Here is a 25,012-nt window from a genome sequence, read left to right as displayed (position 1 = left end):
TGTCAAAAAGCGTGGTCTCTGTCACATTACATCTGCATTAAGCCTCAAAACAAATCTTTGAGTGATTGCCTTCTAAGGGTGTGCAACTAAATGTGAAGTTAAGGCTAGCATCATTTATGACAGGCAACTCCTGACTCACAAATTTGAAATTTTGAATCTGGTTTTCAGTTTTTTTTTTTTTATGGTTAATGTTAGCCCAGCAACTCACAAAAAAATGTGTAAAAAAAAAATCAAAAATAAAAAAATTTAAAAAATCCGAACAAACAAACGTGAGACAAGCAACCAAGACAGGCTGAGTAAAAAGTGGCAACTTTATTCATTTTACAACTTGACAAACGTTTTACAGCATGAACATTGACTGTAGTCGAGAGCACAGACATGGCTTTTGTTTATTTTTCAGTTCATTTTCCAAACAAAAAATGTTGCAGCTATCCAACTGGATGTCAACTACTGAATTTAACTCACAAAACAACACCTACAATTATTCTGATATATTAGCCAGTGTGTCGTGTTACTCGTCCCAACACACCCCAAAAATGTTAAAAAGAACATGTTATTTTACATTGTGGATGATTTGGAGCAGTAATGGGATGTGAGTCTGCACTTTACACACAGACAAAAACAAGCATCACAAATAAGGTTTACTTTCATCTGCTGGGAAAATTAGATCTTTATTATTTGACGTGTATATTGAACAGCAAGCAGGTAAACTAAAAAAACTACATTTTTTAAAGAATGCAGAACATCTTTGATGGACAGGAATGTTGAACATTGCATTAAAAATATAAAAATGAAATTACCCCTCAAAAAAGTACCCATTATGCAGATTAATAGTCTGAGGGGGCTGTGTATGAGGGAGGGGGAAAAAAAAAGGGGGGGGGGGCAATCTGCTCGAGTCAATCCTGGGGGTTGTCTACAGCAATTGACCAGAGAACTGCTTCACACTGAAATAAAGAGTAAAATGCACAAGAACTTCAATTAACAAGTCATTAAAAAAAAAAGAAAGAAAAATAAAGTGGTTTCAGCAATCTATGGCAGGGGGTGGTCAGGGAGGGTGGGGGTGGGTGGGGGGATGGGTGACAAAACAATTAGGTGGGCAAAAACAAAACCAAACAAGTAAAAAAAAAAAAAAAAAAAAAAAAAGAATAAAAGGAAAAAAAGAGGAACATGGGAGGATGGGGTGGGGTTAGTCCTTGAGTCCAAGCAGGTGCAGCACACTGAAGGGGGTGGAGAGGGAGGAAAGAGGGAGTCAGGGTTAGTTACCATGGCAACACCACTGCTAATTAGACAGTAGCAGCAAGCAGCAGGTTGTACAGCTGTATTAGCGTCGACAAAAAGAAGGAAGTGGTGTGTTGTATACGTGCCTACTGGTTGCCAAGGGAGACAGAAGAGGAGGAGCCCCCTGCTATTTGGCAGACTGTGATTTGTTGTCGCTTGATCTAACTAAAAACAACAAAATCACTAGTCTTCCACACAGCAGCGGCCAGGGGAAGAATCACTCCACTCCCTGTTTCACACTGAAACGGCTTCGAAGGGGGCGGGGGATTAGTTATTTATGATACTTTTTTATTTTTCCAATTAAAGGAATCTTTGAGGAGTTCAATTGTAAACAAAAAAAAAATTGCCTGCCTCTTCGTAGCCGTTTGGTGAAGAGGAAGGTTTGTACTACTTGCAGATTGCATGGGGAAGAAAGGAAGGGTGTTAGTGGAAAAACAGCAGGCAAGAGAAACTAGAAATATAGCATGAATGCATTTCAAGACCATTTCTAAACACAGCATTGCTGAAAATGCCCGAATTACATGTGTGCATCATAAAGAAACACGCTAACACAAGGCTCTTTTGAAAGCACTGACAGGCACTAGAGCAGGAGCAGGGAACCTTTTTCATCTAGGTATCCATATGGCCATAATATTTTATATTCAATTATATATTTATGAAAACGTATGATGCAGCCAAACAAATATGTATTTTAAACTATTATCTTTCGTGGGTTAAATGTTTGGAGTCTTTTTTCAAACAGTTCCTCATAGTTTTAATCGAAATTGTGTCCTATATATATTCTTCCGGCACCTTTAACATATTCAAACACTAGGGATGTCCCATTGACACTTTTTTTTTTTGCACCAGAGTCCGAATCTGCCTTTGAGGCCGATACAGAGTGCCGATCCGATACCTCTGGAATGTATCAAGAAAAAAAATGTCATCACAAATGACATCTCTTATATGGTTAGCGCAGCAGTGGTTTAAACCAAATAAAACATTCAAATTTCTTTTAGGCACATCCGTTTTTTAGGTGGCGTATTGGTGTTAAACACAGCTCAATCCTTTCCGTCGCGCAAAATGCTCAATTTGCACACATTGCAAGCCACGGTTGCACTGTCTCCGCTTTCCACATTAAAATATTTTCATACTGCAGACATTATCATTGTTACAATGACGCTCGCTTCACATTAGCCTTCCACGACAACTAGCAGAACATTCCCCCGCTGCGTTGCGTAGCATAAAATGTATGGGTGCGTGTATGTCGTCCCCCCCTATTCGCATCAGCGGAAAATTACATGATCGGGCCCAATTTCCAATCATGTGATCGGGGCATCTCTATCAAACAAAGACTCAAACTCTCATTTCCTGGAAAAATTCATGAATTATTTGAAACATTCAGGCCCCTGAACACCAAATTTGGCGGCCCCATTTAACATGGAAAAAAACCTGAAAACGAACAAGACAGGATGTTGTCCATTTTCATTTCAAAGCTGCCATTTTTAGGGATTTTCCGCTATTTGCGGCAGTCAAGCTCATCTTAGTGGTTTTGAGCAATTGTCCCCAGGTTCCCTTGCCCCCCGCACTAGAGAACGAGACATATATCAAAGTAGTTTAGATTGAGGGGGTCAGAGTAGAACTTGCCTGTTCTGTAGAAGGTACTGGGCGTTCTGGATCTGATCCTGGGTGCCCACAATAGTAATGATGCGGTCCTCTGAGCCCTCCAGAGGCTCGTCGATCTTGATCGACGCACCGGAATCATGCCGGATCTGCTTGATCCGCTGGCCGCCCTTGCCGATGATGGAGCCCGCCAGCTGGCACGAGCCATTGGAAGATGTGGCGGTGGTGGGGAGGAGGGGAAGGAGCAAAAGGAAAACAAGCAGGTGCACAAACATATTAGTCAGGGACCAAACCTCCAATGAAATACCAAACCAGGCACATATGGGAACAATCTGACAACAAGTAAAAGTGTTTTTGGGATACAGTATATATTGATAAGTGGTCTTAAAAAGCAGGCAACTTCCATTCCAGTAATTACCGTCTTCACAATACTAAGCTTTCCATGACATGCTGTACTCAATTTGCAGCCATCCGTTTCATTTTAAGTGTTAATAAGTGTACAACTCTACATCGAACACATCAGGCAGTTAACTCACGTCTTTAGGGATGGTCACTTGTGTGGTGATGACCGGGTCGTTGTAGGAGCCCCGTCCACCTGACAGCAACAGATTGAACAGTTGTAAAACACAGCAGGACAAAAATGCTTTTGGGGGGGGGACAGCATTCTTCAAACAACTAGCAATAAGTATGAGCCTCTTTCACGCACACACACAAAAAAATCGAATCCTCAACAGAAGCTACAGTATGGTGTCTGCCCTATGTCTTTCACACATCGCCCAGTGGAAGTGGGATGTTGCCCTAACAGCAGGCGCTTTCACACTGGGACATTGCATCCCACAAACAGATAATTAGAGGACGGCAGCCATCCATGCATGGTGTGACGTATAACGGGGGGGGGGGGGGATGAGAGTGTTAAACTTCACACCGCAATCGCGGTAATGCTGTCAAGACTCTGATATTACCTCCAAAGGCCAATTATTGGCAAGACAACTTGATATTCCACCAACCCCCCAAATTATGTTCTTTAGTTGCCATTCTACCAAATCAGTGACAAGTTAATTAAAAAAAAAAAAAAGAAAAAAGAAAAAAATGCATGAATAATGCCAGCTTTGGACTGACCTGACTGGTAGCTATCCCAGGAGGAGCTGTTGTCTGCACAGGACAAAGCAGCAATGCTCAATGACAATTTTGACAGTTCAATTTTAAAAAAATCACACATCAAATTAAAAAATACATAAATAAATATACATTTAGCTTTGCTGCATGTAAAACGTCATTTGTCTCAGCTATGACTGTTCAAAACCACTGCCAATCGACACACAAATTCAAACAGTTGGAAAATCGTTTCATTTTATACTACATTCTTGCAATATGGTCATAAAAAGGTGCAAGACTCACCATATCCTCCTCCACTCTGTGAAAAACAAACAGAAAAGGACAGGGGTTACCAACAGGCCACATCTCTGTTCGCATCCCGCACGAGGAGCGCACGCTAAGACCGGCATGTACATGTACACGTATCATCAATGGAGTAGGCTCAACTAAAAGCCAGCCAGTTTTCATCCATATGCCGGACTCCTCCTCCTTTCCCCCTCCTTCCAATCAGCCCCCATTTTCACCTGCTATTCAGCGGCTGCTGTCGTCACGGCAACAGGCAATTCAAAATGCTGTTGCTCGGCAACGGCAGGCAGTATCCTGCCAGCTCTCAGAGAGGGCGGTGGGTGAGAGTGAGTCTGTCAACAAAGCATTATCACCTAGCAACCAACTGTGGTCACCGCCACTCTCTCTCTCTTTGCACAGAAAAACAAGCTGGCCATGAAAATGTACACAATAAGAGGGCAATTATAACTGCTTATTATGGGATGCCTCCTGCCGCGGCGATTACGGTCATTTCGGAGAGATGGCTGGTATGTACGAGCAAGACAGTTCGGTTTTAATAAAACTTCGGCGCGAGTGCAGCACAATGCAAAATCCCAGCTTGTCGCTAACCGGCGGCGAGCAGCATGCATTTAAGCAAGGGTCACTAACCATGTTATCGCTGTAGCGATCTGGCCTTCCTCTTCTGTCACTGGTAATGAAAGAGAGACACGGGGAGGGGAGGAGGAAGTGGTGAGAACGTGGGTCGGGGTAGAAAGAAATAGAAAATGCTTAGGGGAAAAAAAAAAAAATGCTTGAAAACGTTCCAAGGGGAGGAGAGGAAAAGAAATTGCGGTCCAGGTCAACCTGCACACACACACGCTGAGCAAGATTACAGTATAAACACATTTCCTCCCAGCCATCTTCCCACACAGTCACAGGAACAGCTCTGACAGTGTTATGGTGAGAGGAGTGACAGGTGGTGGTGATGAAGATCAGAGCCAAGGGCTGCTGCTGCTGCCACCCGTCGTAATGTGCATTTATTTGCTAGCCTTGTCACTACCGACGAGGACATTTGTTTGGAATCTGATTTTCTTCCCTTGATTTCCATATGTTCAGAATCATATGTTGTACCGACAAGGTGGATAGGTATAACATAAATGAACTCATTTAAAAAAGAAAACACCATCAGTGGTGTCCAAGTATATTTGTCCAGTTGTGTTTAGTGCGATTATTGGTTTCTACTCACCAATTCTTACAACTGTCAGAATTGAGCAAACTTTTGTGAACAAAAGACAAGCATTGTGCATTTGAGTTCATCCATTTGTGCATTTTGACAAGGAGTGCAAAGTAGACTGCTGTTAGCTTCTTGCACTAGCCAGCTAGCTTGAGAGAGAATCTCGCTTGAGGTCGCAAGAGAGTTTTATGCGTGTGTTGTTTTAATTCTTTACATTGCATTCAGTATCCTTGTGTCTAAAAAGCAGGGATGGGTGAGGACCAAAAAAAACTTACTTTGACCTTTCATCTGAGCCACGGTATGAGTCATAGTATCGATCATCTCTGTGGAAAAGATGGAGATGGGGAAAAAAAAAAAGAAAAAAAAAAGAAAAACACTGAGACACCCAGGCATGATAACATACACTTCATGAAATGGACAAATACTAAGAAATATATTCTCATGTGTGCATTGCACAGTGCTGAAGTTCAGTCAGAAAACTAGACGCCATTTATCCAATGAAAGTGAAAATGTAAAGCAAGTGTGTGCGCTATCGAAAGAAAAATAAGCAACCAAATGTCTCATGCAAACACCACATATGTGTACCTTTAACCTAAATTTAAAGCATTAACAAGGTAGAGTGATGAATTCAATGTCTTACCCCCCTCTGTGTGAGCGACCCATGGACATAGTGTGGCCGCGGTTCCTGCTCTGGTGGTGCGGGGGAGGACCCCGCCGGGGGCTGATGTCATCGTAATCCCTGCGAGAGGGGGGCAGCGGTCCCCGCGTCGACCTGCTGGAGGACATTCGATCGTAGCCGCGGTCCCCGGCGCTTGGCCTGCTTCCTCGTATGGGGAAGTTGCTCATTAGCCGGCGGCTGCTGCTGCTGCCCCTCTCCTCGAACGCCATCGTGAAGCCTCCATATTCGTAGGTTTCGTCGTAGAAATTGGGATCGTATGGCTGTGAACGGCCCTTGATGGGAGCCTGCAAAAAGAAAGGAATTTATGGCAGCATGAGATCCAAATCATTTAAAGTTGGGATTAACTTCATCCCAATTGCGTGACGCGCAGGCGGGAAACATTGTACTGTAATTGTGTCACACATATTTGTGTGCCCTGCAATTGGCTGACAACCATTTCAAGATGTCCCCTGCCTACTGCCTGAACAGGTGGGTTAGGCTCCAGCACGCCTGCGACCCTCGTGAGGATAAAAGGTTTGGATGATGGATGGATGGTATTTTAAGGCTGGGTTTAAACTGCATGGCTCAAATTAAATATTTGAAACATGCGCACAGACTAAATTTGCAGATGCGGTATATAATGTAAAATGTTTGTTAAAATATATAGGTGGTATGACATATACACCGCCTTTGCAGGCCAACTTAAAAATGATAAATGTATCAAATACAGCTATAAAACTCATGTTAGGAACTTATTAGGCTGACAAGCATGTCTTTCTTTTTCACTTACAACAGCGATGACCTCCAGCATGGTCTTGATACACTCAACCACCCGCTCCATTTTACCGCCGACCAGCACAACGCGGTCTGTCGACTGAGGACAACAATCCTGATACAGCTTGATACTGGTCTTTGTATTCTAGGGGGAAATGGACACAAGAGGACATGTTTACAATACAACATCTGATTCCAAGATTACATTGTGTTTTCTGAGCCACAAAACGAACGGTGTCTTCATACAATTACAGTATTTATCCATATACTATAGTTCCCGGGGGTGTCAATTTACACAACTGCAGAGAGTACCAGACATTTATTAGTTCCAAGTTGTTCATCAAGGGAGATATTTTTGTACAAAAGTATTTTTGCAGTAAGTCCTTGGAATGGACTTTGAATGTTTTTGATACAATTGTGTAAAAGTATGAAATTGGTATGGGTAGTTATCAGTTTCTTACAGTATAACTTTGAGCAAAAATATTTCGGTGTCACAGTATCATGCCTAATACAAAGAAAATGAACTGATTTTTTCTAAAATCAAAAAATACAACAGTAAAATGACATTCCTCAGAAAATCAGTAGCTACGTCTCTGCTCTACCTCCGCTCTGTGACGTCACAGGAGAAGCGAGCTGAAGCCGGGATGGCTTATTACATTTTTAAATAAATAAATACTATATTCAGGGGAGCACACAAACATTTTGGCGTGGTTCTCAAAATGAGCACCAGAGGTTGTTTGGTGCTCATTTTCCCTAATATGCCAAGCTCATGGATGAACTTAAATACTTACAACACATCTGGGCAAGGTTACATCATTAATCTGTAGATATGTCATTTTAAATGTAAATTACAAAAACTTTTTTTTCCTTTTGAATTTCTAGGTTTATTTTCCTAATTACAACAGAGCTATACAATGGCAGCTTATGAAAACAATACAATTTACTGTTTGATGAAAAGAAGTTAAATTCATATTTAACAATTGAGTAGCATACATGATGGTTGGATGGGACATTCCCGGTTGGATGGAACATCCCCGGAGTGAACCAAATTGTGTTTGCTGCAATATCTTATTTTGCAGTACCGATCAATGACGTCATTGGGCAAATTGTGACATAACAGTCGATCAAAGATTTTGCATAATACGCAAAATATTGGCCCATCAGATCAGTGTTAAGTCTAAAAACCACAACTGAAAGTAAATCATACTTCTTCATCTTCAAATACTAGATGTGTGACAAAGTGCATCATAATTACTAAATGCAGAACGCATTTACAGATGAGAGATGTTCCGATCTTTTTCAGCACATACTGATCATCTCAAAATCACGCAATCAGGCCGATTTCCAATCATTTCGATTGGATCCGGACAACCCTAACACAAATGTTGAGTGTAGCTAATTTTTGGGAGGAAGAAAATTTGATTGTGTTTCATTTTAAAAGTAAAAAAAAAAAATACCTCTCTGAGCTCCTTAATCTTGGCTCCCTTCACTCCAATGATGGAGCCAGCCAGGCTCTGGTGGATCAGTAGACGCAGATCGCATTCAAAATCCATGCCATTGTACTGCTGGTACTGCGGAGCACGTGTTAAAACGTTAATATAGCTCATCCACTTGGTTCAGTGTGAAAGGCTGCAAACATGCCGGGTCCTTACCTCCTCCAGTGTGGGGATTATCTTGAGCATGATCTCACCAATGGTCTCTATGTCAGCGCAGATGCACAGGATGCTTTATGTTACACATGCCAATGACAAGGCAGTGGCAAAACAGGGTGGGGGTGTAGGGAGCCCATGAGGCATCCCGGAAAGGGGGGAGGGCATATTAGAACAAAGAATTCAACAAGAAAAACAGTCAAAGTACATTTAATCAACCTAATGAAAATTATTCAAACGTTAGGTCCATTATTGTTAACTTGAGATGGTAGAGCAGCGATAATGCCACATTGTAGCTGTCAAAAAGCTACAAAACTCAATAAGATGATTACAAAGAGACTTTTCTTGGTCTTTTGGCGAGATCAGATAAAAAAAATTAAAAAAAGTAAGAAAGGAGACGAAAAAGGGAAACCAAAAGAAAGTGACAGCAATCAGTGACCACTGGAGGGGCAAGACGGGAGAGTGAAATCTGGGGACAATCTGACTGGTTGGGAGAAAAAAGTAGCACAAATGCGTACTAAAGAGAATTCACAAGCATAAATCTGGGGTGGGTGCTCACGATAGTACTATGATTAAGACTACATACATCAAACACGCTATTAAAGACCAGGTCATCAAATGAACTCATTGTCTCGAACAGCAAGTTTGATAAATGACGTCTGCACCCATTAAGCGAAAAAATAAGATAAAGGCTTTGTCTACACGTAGCCGGGGTTTTTTAACAACCGTATATTTCCCCCCCGCCCCCGCTGGAATACACATTAAAAAAAACGCATCCACACGTAACCGCAGAAGTGTGTTTTCAAACGCACGCCAAGCCTCTAGGTGGCAGTAGTTAGCCAAATACTGTCCATTCGGAAGAACTTCCGTCCTTTGACGTCACTTCTACGAAACCAAAGACACAGCGCCAAACTCGTTCGGGTGAACCGACAAGAGGTAAGAATTGCTTTTAACCTTTCACCAAGAAGCAGTGGTCGGTTGCGGACAAATAAGTAAGCATCGACAATGGCTTTAACCAACGCAGCGCCGCGAGAATCCATGTTGACTCGCATGAAAACACAAGTCGCACAACACTGCGGCCGGGGACGTGTGGATGATAGGGCTAACCGCAGGCTTATATCCGGCGTTTTCAAAAACCCCCGCTACGTGTAGACAGGGCAAAATAGTCAACAGATGCGGGTGAGTACTAGAGGTAAAATTGCCATTTCCACTACTGTCGGCGGTGCCAATAAGGTGATAATGGGAGAAGCCGTACTAAATAACCAAATGATGCATATACTGTATGAGCAGTATTGGGACAGTGGCATCCTGTACGCTCAAACCATTGCAGTTATTAACAATGACTACACCAAAATGAAGCAAAAAGCAGGTGACCAAGGAGACAGACACAGCACTTGAATGGTATTTGGGAATAGGCGGTCGGCTAATGCTTGTTATGTAATGGAACAAGGAAGAATGGGGTGGTGCAGGACACAGCTGAAGATTTATGGGACTAACACACAAATAAAGCACCCATAACACTGACTTAAAAGAGGGCGGAAGATAGGGAAAAAAAATAAATTAAAAAAAAAAAAATAAATAAATCAATGAAAAACAACAAAAGCATTTTGCCTGGCACAACAAAAAGCAGATTCTAACAAGATTGAGGAAAAAGACCAGTGGCAGACTGAAAAACCTTGAAAACAATTGATGTAACTTAAAAAAAAAAAAAAAAAAAAAAAAAAAAAAAAAAGAATGCAAGTAAAAAGACAACATCGGACATTAAGGCTTTTTTCTTTAAACTGTGGCTACAATACAGTGAACACAAGTATATTATCAAATACAGTGAGCTGAAAAAGAGGCAGGATGACTATGATTGATCTTCTCTTGTCTGTTTGACCTGTAGTCAGGCAGTGAGAGGGAGGAGCTTAGGGACATACCGCTCGGGCCCACTGCTGTCTGGGACTGACACACTGGCATTGTACTGGGCGTGGTGGCATGGGCAGGGGGGCCGGGGCCATTCGAGCGCGGATGTCATTCGAGTAAGGCGCCCGTTTAGGGAACGGGGCGCGATTATGGGCAGGGCCAACCGGGGTGTCAGGTGGACGGGCGGGCGCAGGAGGGGCCGTCCAGAACATGGGCAACAGAGGAGGAAGTGGGCAAAAAAGTCAACAGCAAAATAATAAACAAGGGAGAGGGGAGAGGGGAAACAGTTTTAATATACAGGCTCTACACTGATCATGTGTGTTGAATTCTCTCAGAGATTGGCTTGGCAAAGAGGAGGAGAGAAGGTGACATTGGAAAAGAGAGGTCATGGCATATTAAGAACATGAAGAGTTCAACGTTTTGGAATAGACCAGAAGACAGCAGGAGAAGGGAGGGGGAGTGGAAGGGCAAACCGGAAGTAATGACTGAATGAAATAAGACTTGGCCAGGTTACCTGAACGCCACACTGTACTCACTGTTATCATTCAGAGGTAGACACAACTTAACAGTAGGACTGATCTATCTTAAACTAGGTTAACATGGTCGACTTAAGTTAAGAGTTACCCAGGGACATTGCTATGAAAGAAAAATTCCGCTGCCCATTATAGGTTTTAAGAGGCTGTGGAAAGGGGAGGAATACAAACAGGAACAAAACTTCCACGTGTACTCACGTCTGAACGCAGTGCTTTGATGTTTTTGCCACCCTTCCCGATTACAGCTCCTGCATTCTGTCAGTAAAAACAAAGTGAAGAGAAATAGAGCAAAATTACACAGATAGTGGAACCGAGAGGATGACAGCCCATAAATACAGTGGTATATATCAGCACATATATTTTGCTTAGAACATAAAATAAAAAGGATGGCTCATTTACTTTGCTCTGCAGGAGGATGCGGAGCTCAATCATCTCGTCCGAGCTCCTGGAGCGCTTAAATGATTTCTGCTGATCTGCATCCTCGGCGGGACGCTTACCTGCCGCAAAAAAGATACGGACAGCATGAAGCCGGCGAACATTCATGCCACTTAAAAGTGAAACAGTGGAACCGCAGACGCCAAATACCTTATAGCTTGCCAATTTTGTAGGTTGGCCAAAATAAACCTCAAATGGCAAACAAACCTTCGACATCAGACTGTCCCCATGTGCGACATCAGCATATCATGCAAGCTATCGACGCAACTCCCCTAAACCTGATTTCAGCAAGCAATTAAGGTTCGATCTTTGCGACAGCTTTTTTTTTGGAAAGAACAAGAGAGGAAGAGGAACACAAAAAGTCAATGTTCCTGTTAAGTATGTGGACTCATTTTTTACTTTAATGCCTAAATCAGGGATGGGCAACTGGCGGCCCACGACGAAGGGGGGGAAAAAAAAAAAATAAAAAAAAAAAATAAAAAAAATAAGGACATTTTGGGGAGGGGGAATTCTAAACGTTTCCACTACTACAGTGGACCCACAAATACTTGCATAACAATATTTTCTGAGCATCATTCATGGATTTTTCTATTTTTTCTGTATGTATTGGATGCTTTTGAGGGGAGCAAACCTCCGTTTTTTGTGGAAAATATGTGACAATTATGAGAAAAAAACCAAAACATTTTTCTATATAGTCCCCATCCTTTTCAATGCACTTGTTCCAGTGGTCCAGAAGCTTGTGATTTATTATCTTTAATGTAAAGCATTTGGAATTGTCTTTTACATGTTTGGAATTGTCTTTTACATGTGCTATACATTTGCATTGCCTGAGAACAAAGTTTTTGCCTGGTCATACAAACATGTATGCACCACTTAGTGCACTGCTACATGAAGAATGTTTATGACTTCCTCGTAAAGCATCTTTGAGTGGAGCGAAGCGATGGTGGTCAGAGGGCGCAAGGAACCCTACAATATGTGTGCTAACTCATCGACGGTAATGCACCAGCCCACTAGTATCATCACGTACAAGGTTATTACCGTTTGTCTCTGTGCTGAATGAGGAATCGTCTTGCAGGTCGTCTTTTATATCCATGGTCCTTTCTGAGCGTGGAAAAAATGGTTTGGCGGCACACTGGTCTGGACAACAGGTACAGACAAGAAAATGGGATCCGCGTGGTTGTGGTAATCTGTCAACATAACGTGAGAGAGTGGTGGTGGGGGGAGAAGTAACTTTAATTTCATGTGTTTGCTTCGAAATCTGTGTTTGGACACTGAAAAAAGATGCAAAAGAGTAACTTGGAACTGCTGCTACCTGTTCAACAAAGGGCTTGTAACTACAATACACTGGTACCTTGAGATATAGCTATATACACCTTATTATTTATTGTGTGACAATTTCATCTTGATTACACTATACAAAACCATTACATTACAGTCTCTTTCGTTTTCATACATTTGTGTGCGAGTTCTTTTTATTAAAAATTAAAAAATGAGACATTGGGCAACTTGAGCGGATGTGTTAAAAAGTGAATAGATGAGCACAATAATTTACGAGGTAGGTATGTACGAAATGATGCAAGTCCAACTGTTCTAGCATGTGTGATAACCAAAATAATCAACGATGATGGGTTACGTACGTCAGCCAATGACTAACACGCCGAATTTACCAATAGCACATAGCCACATACACAATTAATGAACAGCGAATAACACAAATAACCAGTTAAGTGTCAATAACTGACTAATTGAATCGGAATGAATAAAATGTTAACGAAATGGGGTGGCTAACGATGATAGCAAGATTTAGTTGATATGGGTTCGTGAACAGGAACAACCAGGATACGCAAACAAGGTGGCTAGCTCAGATAAGCGTACGTTAGCTGCGCGCTTTGTCGAGAACGCCACTATTAATTTACGTTAAATACCGGTCGCGCCGGCTTAAACATACATTATTTGCTCCGTGGTCAAGAAACCAAGATTCTTCGGTAATCCCGGGGGGTCTGCTATGACAAATAGCAGGTACGAAGGGACACACGTCAAACTATATCACGCTAGCCGTTAGCTCCCAAAAGCTAAGCTTTCGCCATCTTGCTATAAAATCAGTTGAAGAGTAGTGGCGCTAATTTAAAGAAGATGACGCCAGGGACTCACTCTATTCACAGCGGCGCGGTTTATAACGGCGTATAAGCGTTCCCTCGGTATTTTGAGCTCGAAATGCGTCACTAAAACGAACAAATGAGTAGCATACAAACCCAAATGCAGTGCCAGTGATACACTCGCTGCCGCTCCCCCTTGCTTCGCTACGGAAAAGAAGGTGCGCAGCTAAACGATTGGCCGATTGGCTGAGCGCGAGGCGAAAGCGCATTGAAGCGAACCTCTGATTGGCCCTTACTGCGATCAATCTCGATTATTGGCGTTTCGACGCCCTCGTCTCCCGGAAGTCGTTTGATTTGCGAAATTAGTGGCGTTTATGCCGTTTTTTTTACGGTGGTCTCGAGGTATGTATATTTACTTTTAGGTATGGCCAACGTGTTAAAGCATCTGTTTTATGTTCTTTGTCTCTATGGCGTTAATAATACAATAGTACAGTGTATACGCGTGTGGTGTCTTTTGACAACTTTTGGCGCCTTACGACAGCTTCTATGTATACATACACATCCGTCTGTACCGCTTGAAGCATGTCAGTTGATATTTGGACGAGAGGCGTCGTACACTGAACTCTTTGCCAGTTAATCACAGGACTCGTCTAAGCAACTACGCACATTCACACCAATGAATAATTTAGTGTTCAGTTCAGGGCCGTTGCTACCCGTATAGGTGCCTTAAGATGAAAAATCAGATGGTTCCCCCCACCCCAACCCGAAATAACAATTTTTCGTGGCCTGAAATATGTTGTGCACGTATGTGGGGGGTGCGGCTGACGGGTAAGTGGATACATACAATTACTAGTTACCTGTTTAAAATGTATTTAATAATGTAATCCAAGTGCCACAATGCTAAAGTAATATAACTTGACTATGTTTAATTACGTTTGGATTACTCCAATACTAGATATGTTGAAAAAGTTCATTAAAACAAACACTCTATTGGATGGATGGATGGATGGATGGACGGACGGATGGATGGGTAGAGTAGAGCTACATGAAGTTGTTCAAACCTTTCTACATGACCAGTTTGTTAACTTGTGGAAAAGAGAAGTTCGCTTCACCCCTATCTGCAATGGTAATGGAATACAGTTAGCTTTGTTTTTTTTTGTATCTTGAATATCTAATACCATTGCATGTATTTCGTTACTCCCCGAGCCTGTGCACGCATGACGTACGTGTGTACTCGACGGTCTCGCAGCTCTATCATGCATGTTTTTGGAATGTACCTGCAGTAAGCGCTTGAGAATATTCAAACTTGAAGAGATTCAAACCGTCTGAACTGTGGCATGCATTTGAACCGCTAGGAACTTTGCTGCCTTGTTTATCTCATATGAACTTCTACTGTACTTCTATCCCGATGCTGATTACCAAAGAAGTAGGAAGACAATAATAATAATAATAATAATAATAATAATAATAATAGTATTTCTTCAACAGTGTGCTCAGTTGGTGGAGTAGAAGACAAGAGTATGGCTCCGCAGGCTGTGGTCCAGGTGACCCAAACCTGGCTGCAGTCCTCCTGGCATGTCCGGGTTCCTTTCACATGGCTGGAGGCCTGTGTCGAGTGGCTCCAGGAAGAGGCAGGAGGTGTGGGCAGGCTGTCGCAACAGCAAATTAACCAACAGGTAGGGAGGAACGTACTGTACTAACAGTTAGAGAGCAATAATGTAGACATACTGTACATTATCCGTGCAGCTTTTCTCTCAACTTTATTTCTAAAGCACTTTAACAACAAACACAGCTCCTGTTGATAATTTAGCACAACAACAAAAGAACAGCTCTGTTTGCGAAATAGTAGGACTGCAACTTCTGCATGTAACAATTACTTTAATAATGGATGAATCTGTTGAATATTTTGTCAATTAATTGATGAATCAGATAAAGAAAAACATGTTTTCATTTCCGTCCCTATATATATGTATGTATGTATGTATGAATACGTATATAGGTATGTATATATAATGTCACATTAAAATGATTTATCTACACATACTACCATTACATCATTAATTTATCAGCATTCACAAAAAAACATGTCGAGAGTGTTTGCAAAGTGTGCTAACCTCATGAGCACAAACCACAAACTTATATTCCCCGTTCTTGGTTAGTACTCCCAAATCATTATCAGGGCAAATTCCCGTCTTCCCTCCACTCTGCATGAATAAGAATTTTGCATACATGAGGACAATAGTTGGCGCTGGCCCTTTTTTCTTTAAATGGTTGCTAGAATGGTCGGAGAAGTCCCTAAATACAGTGACAATCAACCATCAGAAGAAATAAAATTAGCACCAAACAACAACCACTGGTGCTTCTTTGATAACCAGACCAAAATTGTAATGTGGACCGCTCCTTATACTCACATGTTGAGGTTTCAAAGCAGAAATGACATAACCGTACTAGGAATTGTGTATGGGCAGCAAGCCCGCAACTAAAGAACGACACCATTCCTTATTGCATTAGGCTTTTGACCAGTGGCTCTTGACTGACCTGAAGGACTTGGACTACCCGGTTCTCCCTGAGGGACTTGCTCAAGCCCATAAGACTCAGCTCAGCGGCACCTTCTGTGTACAGGTACGAACTATCCTGGTCACTTGTTGATGAAAATACACTTAACTTCGCATCAGAGCAAGAAGAGGGGACATTAGCTAACATTAGCCACTCGAGAATTAAATGTGCAAAAAACCATCATGTAGCAAAAGGATTGCACAGCTTCAATTTATAATAGAGTGGAGCATACCTAAGCTCATACAATTTGAAATTTGACCACATACCGGTATTTTTAGGGACTCACCTTTGCATTAGCCTCTGTCAATAGAGTATTTTGTTGTTGTTGTTTTTCTTGTTAGGGTTAACATTTTTCCTGTTTATATTTTAACAAGTGTATGACCACTAAGCATGCTAACATTTTACTTAATTTGTTTTCTATTTCCATTGTTCCCAATGGGAAATATGTTTTCTGAATACAGAGAAATGAACAGATTGTTTTTTGACCATTGAGGATCCACTGTATTGTGACTGTATTTTTACATGTGGCATCTCTTTGGTCTCAGGCGGTGGTCTTAAGCCCTTATTCCACTGAGCGGCGAACGTTTGCGAGGGTAGCGGGTATTGATTTTTCGTCATGGTTCGTTCAAGTTTGCAAAGACGTTCGCCAGACGCCAGCAGTTTTAATGGCCGCAGAGAGTTTTTCTCGTCACAAGGACATTTTGAACATGTTAAAAATGTACTGCTGGCGAACGTTTGTGACCTTGAACGAAGCCATAAAAACGTTCGTCAACATGATGTCAATGTTTTTGAGGGCAATATTGTTTCACTCAGCAGGCAAAAATAAAAACATGGAAAAGCGCTGTGCTTCAGCGTTCCCTCTCTGTTGTAGGTTGACTCATTACAGGACATCAGTCAACCCGCGTATGGTCAGCTGCAGCAGTGGAGGGGCACGGACCGCGCCAATGACAGCGTTTCGGCTGTCACACAGAACACTCAGAGGCCGTGGGAGGCCAGACCCACACGCGTGCTTTTGCTGCAGGTTAGCGGGCCCTCTATGCTCTGGATGACCTTTTAAATGGATTGATTATGATAATCATCGTCTTTGTCCAGGTGACAGATGGCGTCCAGAGCCTGGAGGCCATGGAGTATCAGCCGATACCTGCACTGAGCGCTGCTCTAAGGTGAAGGACCATACACATTTGCATGCTAACTGTCATGAAAGAAACATACGCGATGGTTGGTGTTTTTTTTTTTTTTTTTTTTTTCAACCGCCAGGCCTGGTGTGAAGCTGCAGCTGCAGGGGCAGATGATCTGCAGACTTGGGATGCTTTTGTTGGGAACGGGCAACGTAAAAGTCCTGGGCGGGGAAGTGGAAGACTTGGCCGAAAGCAACAACCAGGTTGGTTTGTGTCAAATGTGAAACTTCGAGGTCATTTTTCTTTTGGCAACGGATCAGATGTTTTAACGTGAAAATGTTAGTTGGCACTCTGTATGCATCGAGACTAAGTGGGGTGGTGACCCACCAGGTCCAGCAGATAATGCTTGTGCCACAATGCTTGTGGATAGATCAAAACAACGTATCTGTAACTGTAATAGGTTGCATCCATCCATCATCCATACCGCTTATCCTCACAAGGGTCGCGGGGCGTGCTATAGCCTATCCCAGCTGTCGTCGGGCAGTAGATGGGGGACACCCTGAATTGGTTTCCAGCCAATCGCAGGGCGCACAGAGACAAACATCCGCACTCACAATCACACCTAGGGGCAATTTAGACAGTCCAATGAATTTACCATGCATGTTTTTGGAATGTGGGAGGAAACCGGAGTACCCGGAGAAAACCCACACAGGCACGGGGAGAACTTGCAAACCCCACACAGGGAGGCCGGGGCCTCGATTGAACTCACGACCTCTGAACTGTGAGGCGGACGTGCTAACCAGTCGACCGCCGTAATCGGTTGCAGTTAGAGAAAAAAAAACACAATCAGATTACAGGCACCTTTGTTAAAAATGTGGATTATTTGGCAGAATTACATTTTGAATGCAGGGAAAGCGAGAGTGCAGTCGTGTCCTCTCAAATGTGTTGGCCAAACAAGCTTTTCTGTAGTTCAAGTGGAAGTCAACCCGAGCATATTTTTTTTCAAGAATATGTTCTATGCAAGCCCACTAGTTGATAGATATTGTGTTTGTGGAATAAGAGTTAATCCACCCGTTTTTAGCCATCTCTGGGGGCAGCAATTTTGTCACTTCTGTCAACTGAAAATGACATCACAACTACTCAGGTAACGACCAATCACAGCTCTTCTTCAGAAAACAGGTCAGTTTTTACAAAAATGTTCGTGGTTGATTTTACGTCTCATAGTCATTGGATTAAAATTTCAAATTTATGTGAGACTGGGGGGCCTTGGGAGGTGGAAGCGAACTTTTCTTTCACCTTTCTGTCATCATAACAAACGCCGGTCATGTGGTATGGTTTGACAAACTTTATAAAGCTAGCAAATCTCCCTCGCAGGGTGATGTTATCTATCTGCCTCTCGATCTGTCGGTCTATCTCTGCATCATGTTGCGCAAGTGGTTAGCATGTCTGCGATCACAGTTCTGTTGTGTTTTGGATTTGAATTGCAGGTCCTCAAGCTTCCTCGCACAATACGAAGCCATTTATCGCATTGATTTTTATTTTATTTTATTTTATTTTTTCTGATACATGCACTGTACTGACAGGGAAGGGTTCTATGTCGGGTGCTGGGACTCCCCGAAGAGCAGCTGCAGCAGGAAGAGGAAGACAGGGGAGGAGTTCCACCATCACACCAAGGTAGAGAACCTCCATGGCAATGTTTTTCAACTTCATTGTGTGCCTTCAAAGTCACTCACGCACCCAAAACTGCTGAAGATGATGCCACAAACCAGGGAGGGCAGGACCTGGAGCTAGATGACCAAACGCTGCTGGCAGGTCTGGAGGCCCAGGAGGCGGAGCAGCAGCAAGAGGAGGAGGAGGAAGGGGGGGCGGCGGAGAGGCTTCCGATCAATCCCGTTCAAGACAGCGGCTACAGGACGCTCAGCCAGTTTTCCACTCTGTCCTCGAGAAGCTCCACCATCAGGAGCCTGGGTGCCTCATCCAGCAGGTGGGCGCTTTGTCAGTGTGACGTCTTGACATTTAGTCACGAAAACTCCTCAGCTCGATCATGATCGCCGCGTCATTTTAGATTTAAGATTTCCTGTCATCACACATTGCTCTGGTTTTGAACAAAGAAGTCACACATCAGGCAAGAAACGGGCTGCTTCTGGATAAAGGAAATGTGGTTTTATTTCAGCTTTGGAGATCTGCTGGGAAAAATCAGAACTATCCTACTTGGAATAATACGTTTATTTGCGATGTAACGATGAATGGAAAACCGATTTAAAATCGATTTTAAATTGCGTAAAATATCATCATCATTGTGAGCAGTATTGCGTTTGTGGATGACTGCAGCACCACACTAGCGCACAGAGACAAGCATGGTAGGGATTTTAAAAAATCGAGTCGAATTGAAAATCGGGAACAGAAAAACAAATCCAATCAAGGATTGAGTGAATTGTTACATCCCTAGTAGCTCTACAAAAAAAACATGAAAACCCCATGCATGAAAAGATGCAACAAGGCAGCCAGTTTGGAGCGAATTCCAGGCCTTGCGCTTTGATGAATCAACAGGGAATTCATCCAAAAGAAACAGGCGTCCTAGACAGATGGGTGACACTAAACAGTGAAGCTTTATACAGTTCCGACGCCACCTAACGTGGGTGGAGCATGGCGTCAAATGTTAATTTCAAGATTTTCCATGAAAAATGTGCTGCCAGAGGCCATTCATTGCTGCTGGCAAGCAGCGTCAATTATTATTTACTTTTGTGTTGTGTCTGCCTGCGGGCATACGGTTTGTGTCGCATGTAAATCGAATGTGCCAGCACTTGAAGATACATTAAGATGAATTAAATGCCAATTTGGTACTTTGTCATGCAGTGTAAATCCATCTTTTTAGTTAATGACCTTGTCTCCTAGAAGTCAAGCCTCTACGCAGTTCAATGTGAGCGGAGTCGATTCATTTCCGAGCGGTCGCCGTGGCAACGTGCAAGAGGAGCCCGACCTCGTGGAGCCCTTGCCTTCCCGGCAAGGCCCGGCGGATGCCGACGACGATGACTTTCCCGACGAGGATTTTGTCGACCTCACGCTGGACCATTTGGACGCCGCTGTCCTTCAGGGAGGCACGGCTGCTCCGGGTGAACCTCTCCTGGAACAGGATGAGGGTGACGTCGTTGACGATATGGACTTTTTACCTGCCGTTGAATCCTGTGAAGAGAGTGCACAGGCTGCAGAGTCCAGCCAGTTAAGGAAGGAGAGTGTACTTCTTGGTGGGAGTCGCACCTCGAGCACTTCAGGAGCAACAACGGACCCAATGGGTGACATCACCCTAACCTCAGCCCCGTTTACGTACCTGTGTCTGCTGGACGAAATCCCCGCGCCCACCTGCATAACAATCAAAGCCTTCATCGTCACCCTCCTGGGCAAACTAAGCGCCGGTGACGGCCGGTGGCGAATCCACGCCACACTGTCGGACGGGAGCGGCTACCTGGATGCCGAGCTGTCCGACCGGGTCCTGACTGGCCTGCTGGGCTTCACGGTGGCCGAGAAGGGGGCGATGAGGCGTGACCCGGCCCGAAGGTCCCAGCTGGATGCCGGCATGAGGCGTTGTCAGGAGGAGCTGGTGGATATGTGCTGCCTCATGACTGTGGAGGTGGGCGGCAGGGGCGGGGGAGCGGTGGTGACCCAGACCGAGCCTGTCACCGAGGCGGTCTGCCGTGAGCTGGAGCGGAGGGTGCGAGACAGGAAATGAGAATGGGAGCGGGGCGGTAATGAGAACATGGACATTTACCATGAGCAGAGTTCTTTTAATGAGACTTAGGTGTTTTTTTTTTTTTTTGTTGGGTTTTTTTTTTTCCCCTATTTGGGAAATGGCTGCGATCAAGCTGCCCTTCTGCTTCCGATCTGGTGGAGACAATGTGTGAATCCATGTTGCAATGCAGCCCATCTGCTGCACGCCAATATAACATGCTGTCGTTAGAGAGGGATTTCATTCATTTATTCACAGAACTATTTCTCCCATGCGATGTCTCTCATTATAGCATGTGCATTAAAATATCAAATTTCTGCTACATGCTGAATTGTAAGGCGTATTTTTGAACTGTAATGAGAAGAGTGTGGCAGAGGACCCGAGTTTATATTCAAATTGCAGTAATGAATTGCCGGCTTTGCATTCATTCATTACATCCATTACGTCTCGCTGGTGAAATTATTGAATATCCAAGGGCAGCGCAGGTCTTCAATAAAGGCGCCCCAGGGGAGCAAATAAGAGGAAAGGGAAATGAGGAAAAGGTCATGATTTTTTTATTATTTCACGCCATTACAGAGCTCCTCTGTGTTTTTATCTTAATGAGTTTGAACGTGCGACACAAACTGTTGTTGATGCTTTGTTAATATTAACTGTATACAATTGTTTGAAAGGTGGTTGCTGTTGTTTAAGTTCGACTCATTTTCTAATAAACTTACAATGAGTCCTCACTATAAGAGTGGGTGGGCCTGAATAACTAAATAATATGAAGTTCAGATCTTCCTGAGACAACCATAATTATGTCATTCTTAATATTCAATAAAGTAAAAAAACACACAATTTCAAAAATAACTTAATAATTTACAAAATATGTAAAGTATATATTTTTGCACGAATCTCACTTGGTTGGGCATGGCTCCGCCCCTGGCTAGAAATGAAATTACGCAGAAATCATAATCATTTGTACTACACAATATTTTGTTTCTTATCAGCCATCGCACAAGAGCTTGTTGCTGTTTTTCCACAAACTGATCACGGCCCAAGAGATAATGGATTCAAATTAAACTTTGGTATACTGCAAATGGTCCTCCCAAGTTTTTGTTGGATTGGATGGTGGCGCAAAATAACTTAGCCCCGTTTTTGCCACTATGCTCTCAGAAAAATCTCACAATGTTACTTGTACAGGGCGACCCCACCCCCGCCACCCCAAAAAAAAAAGGGCCCCAACTTTCAATAGACATCATTTCTTATATTTTTTATGTTTAATACACTCATTGGCCCTCTCGTTTTCAGAACTCTTTCAAATTTCTAAATCCAAATCTTTCGGGCCCCTTTTTTTAAAATTATGGGGCTGGGGTCACCCTGTACTAAGTTTAAAATATTGCAAGAGTTGTATTTTTATGAGAATAAAGTAGAAATATGAGAACTAAATTGAACTATAAAAGGTGTGTGTACACACACAAGCCTAAATGCTTATTTTCCCAAATATAATTTGTATAAAAAAAAAGTATAAAAAGTGCATTTTGAAAAAATCAAAATAGTGAGACAACTGCTGCAATTTTGAGATCAAAGTACCGGCATGCTGAAAATATACAACGTAAAATAAAAAAATTTAAAAAACAGTATAAATACTTCACTATTAACATACTAATTTTAAGACTTTTTTTCGTTTGAAAAGCTATGAAGGTGAAATTTGTGGAAAAAAAAATCTTTAAAAAGCAAATGTTGAAATTTTATGAGAATACAGTGAAAATATGAGGGGGCAAAGACAAAAAAGTTCCAAAGGGATATGTATGTAATATGCTCTTACAAGAATTCTGATGAGAACATTGTAATTTTCTGTGATTTCATTTGCTGAGCTGGAGTCAAAATATGAGAAAATTTCATCTTTTGTGCAATTGAACACGGGGGGAATAAGTCTAAATGGTACAAGAGAAGTTTAATAAAACAGTTGTGTTCTAATAAGACAAAAATCTTATTCAGAAATCTGATGAATACTGAGTTTGATTGACAATGTCAGATGCATTCATAGTTCATTTTATTATTGTTATCATATCTTGGTTTGAGTGCTGTTTCCAATATTTTGCCGCTTTTTTTTCTCCAGAAAATAATAGAAGCAACATTTTCGATCTCATTTAGATTGCGCAAGCATCCCCAATGACGTGCGTGCTGAATGTATGCACTGTACATGGGGTGTACCGTGCTCTACTGCTGTGTGCATTTCCATTCACGTCGCTAGTCTTCCTTCATTAGGGGCTAATCAGGTTGAGCATCTAAATACAGACCCGACCATGCATGTTGATAGCCTGTTTTGTGCTAATGAGTCTGGATTGGATGCACGGGTGGGTGCTGAGGGGGAAAGGGGGGTGGGGGGCGGGGGTGCACGGACAACCCAGAAGGAGGCATTGTATCAGTTCGCTAAAGTAACGGGGGAGAGGGGGTGTCTGTGATATGTATGCTTGATGTATGGTTGGTTTTTGTCTTTGTCCCGGCGGCGCCGTACAATATAGGAAAAGAGTCCATACAAATAATAATATAAAGAAAAGAACAGCCTAAACATACAGAACATACACAGTTGTCAAAATAGTATACCTGGAATAAGTTTTTTGTATTTATTCAAGTAAAGTTGAAATATTAAGACAAGAAAGGTGCAATTGTATGAAAACAAAGTGGAAATGTTATACAAAAGCCACAATTTTCAATTCATTGGATTCAAGTGAAGAGGAAAAAAAATCTATCCTTCTAAATTTATTCTCTGGACCGCTTATCTGCCGGCGTGCTAGAGCTATTGCAGTTGATCAAATAAAAATACAAATACTAATACATATCTTTATGTGGGACAAATGTGGTCAATGAATGAGAATAGAAATGAGAATAGAGTCAAAATCTTACATGGAAAAAGTTGCATAATATGTTTCTGTAAAAAGAGAAAAAAGCTGCTATTTTATCAGGATAAAATAAAAACATGACAGGAATAGCACAATTTTACAAGGTTTTTTTTTCAGTTTCATGAGGATAAAGTTGAAAGTATTAAAAATACATAAGTATGTCAGTATTGCGAACAAAATGTACTTCTACATGGGGAAAAAGCTGTTGATTTATGAAAACATAGTTGGATTTTCGACTTGTTGTCGACTGAAAATGACATCGCAGTGGTTTAGGGCTCCCGTGTTTTCTGGATTTGCAAGCTCAGGGCTCAGCTTGTGAACGTCACATGACCAAATTCAGGAAATAGGTGAGCCGTGATTGGTCATTACTTGAGCCTCTGATGTCATTTTCAATCGACTACAAGTGTCAAAATGGCCGCCCCCGGGGATACGGCTAAAAACGGATGGATTTTGCTGCTTAACTCATATTCATCAAACGCAATATTAATAGAATACTGTGGGGCATCATATTGTAAAGAACATTTTTGACTTGACATTCATATGACAACAGTCACAGTTTTGTTTTGTTTATTTTATTTTATTTTTTTTTCACATGATTTTATGATTAAAAAAAGTTATAAATGTACAAGATAGAGTGATGGAATGGAACACAAAAAAAAATAATTAAAAAAATTAGCTATCAATTTAATTGTATGAGCTTAACAGAAAAAATAGTAAAATAGTTGAAATATATTGAATAATTCAAACAAAATATAACATTTAACATCTTTGTACACTTATATGACAATTAAGACCAACTTAAGTAAATTCAGAGATTTGTTTCTTAATACATTATACAATACATGTTGGAAGATAATTGCTGGAAACATGCAAAGACTGCAAACTACAGTGTAGTATTCAAGTTTGTCGCTCCTCCTGCATTTGTATTGTATGAGAACTTGAGCACCTTTACCTGGAGCAATTGTGACACGCAGTCACCTAGCGAGCTATAGTTATAGAACCCAAAAATACATGTTGCCTTCGCATCATCCGCTGACGTGGCCACTTTCCACTCGAGCACCTCGAGCACCCCGTTGTTGGCTGTGAGTGCGTGAACATCACGCAGAAAGGCGGAAGAGTGAGGAGGGTATGGAAAAAGAAAAAAAAAAAGAATGAAAATACACACCCAAAAGAGCCACTTGACAGCCAGTATGTGAAGCGGGCGTT

At 42.2% G+C, this 25,012-nt stretch overlaps 2 protein-coding genes across 8 annotated transcripts; one reads left to right on the top strand and one right to left on the bottom strand.

Annotated features, from left to right (window-relative positions):
• Positions 1-293: 293 nt before the first annotated feature.
• On the bottom strand, positions 294-13,845 carry hnrnpk (heterogeneous nuclear ribonucleoprotein K). Of its 3 annotated transcripts, none has more exons than XM_086030423.1 (16): positions 13,680-13,845; positions 12,466-12,614; positions 11,392-11,489; positions 11,191-11,247; positions 10,474-10,517; positions 8,558-8,630; positions 8,363-8,476; positions 6,922-7,050; positions 6,114-6,436; positions 5,749-5,796; positions 4,909-4,948; positions 4,279-4,294; positions 4,000-4,032; positions 3,417-3,475; positions 2,905-3,074; positions 294-944 (listed from the first exon to the last, which is right to left on the bottom strand). In XM_086030423.1, the coding sequence occupies exons 1-16, from the start codon at positions 13,790-13,792 to the stop codon at positions 914-916; spliced, it is 1,497 nt and encodes a 498-aa protein (XP_085886549.1). In that variant the 5' UTR covers positions 13,793-13,845; the 3' UTR covers positions 294-913. The 3 variants fall into 3 exon arrangements, with proteins under 3 accessions (XP_085886549.1, XP_085886551.1, XP_085886550.1); XM_086030425.1 differs by having other exon boundaries at positions 13,579-13,708; XM_086030424.1 differs by lacking the exon at positions 294-944 and adding an exon at positions 1,019-1,217.
• rmi1 (RMI1, RecQ mediated genome instability 1, homolog (S. cerevisiae)) lies at positions 13,335-22,000 on the top strand. Of its 5 annotated transcripts, none has more exons than XM_086030421.1 (9): positions 13,936-14,351; positions 15,012-15,199; positions 16,035-16,145; positions 16,951-17,100; positions 17,172-17,242; positions 17,337-17,460; positions 18,781-18,871; positions 18,950-19,181; positions 20,096-22,000. In XM_086030421.1, exons 1-9 carry the CDS (start codon positions 14,255-14,257, stop codon positions 20,922-20,924), a joined length of 1,893 nt encoding a protein of 630 aa, XP_085886547.1. In that variant the 5' UTR covers positions 13,936-14,254; the 3' UTR covers positions 20,925-22,000. The 5 variants fall into 5 exon arrangements, with proteins under 5 accessions (XP_085886548.1, XP_085886544.1, XP_085886547.1 ...); XM_086030419.1 differs by having other exon boundaries at positions 20,093-22,000; XM_086030422.1 differs by lacking the exon at positions 13,936-14,351 and adding an exon at positions 13,335-13,446 and having other exon boundaries at positions 18,781-19,181; positions 20,093-22,000.
• Positions 22,001-25,012: the final 3,012 nt, after the last annotated feature.

The sequence above is a fragment of the Filicampus tigris genome, chromosome 5, assembly GCF_054856515.1.
Source record: "Filicampus tigris isolate MCC_2025a chromosome 5, RoL_Ftig_1.0, whole genome shotgun sequence".
In the NCBI taxonomy this organism is placed as follows: Eukaryota; Metazoa; Chordata; class Actinopteri; order Syngnathiformes; family Syngnathidae; genus Filicampus; species Filicampus tigris.
The sequence above is the reverse complement of the archived record's forward strand: the minus strand, read 5'-3'. Positions and strand labels throughout refer to the sequence as shown.

Excerpts from the sequence above, each read along its gene's own strand:
- hnrnpk (XM_086030423.1), bottom strand. The coding sequence starts at position 13,792 with ATGCGCTTTCGCCTCGCGCTCAGCCAATCGGCCAATCGTTTAGCTGCG. Across the intron at positions 12,615-13,679 it reads ATCACTGGCACTGCATTTGG|ATTACCACAACCACGCGGAT; the intron begins GTTTGTATGCTA and ends TTATGTTGACAG. Across the intron at positions 3,476-3,999 it reads CTGGGATAGCTACCAGTCAG|GTGGACGGGGCTCCTACAAC; the intron begins GTCAGTCCAAAG and ends TGTTGCTGTCAG.
- rmi1 (XM_086030417.1), top strand. The coding sequence starts at position 14,255 with ATGAAAAATCAGATGGTTCCCCCCACCCCAACCCGAAATAACAATTTT. Across the intron at positions 17,101-17,171 it reads CACGCGTGCTTTTGCTGCAG|GTGACAGATGGCGTCCAGAG; the intron begins GTTAGCGGGCCC and ends GTCTTTGTCCAG. Across the intron at positions 17,243-17,336 it reads GCACTGAGCGCTGCTCTAAG|GCCTGGTGTGAAGCTGCAGC; the intron begins GTGAAGGACCAT and ends TTCAACCGCCAG.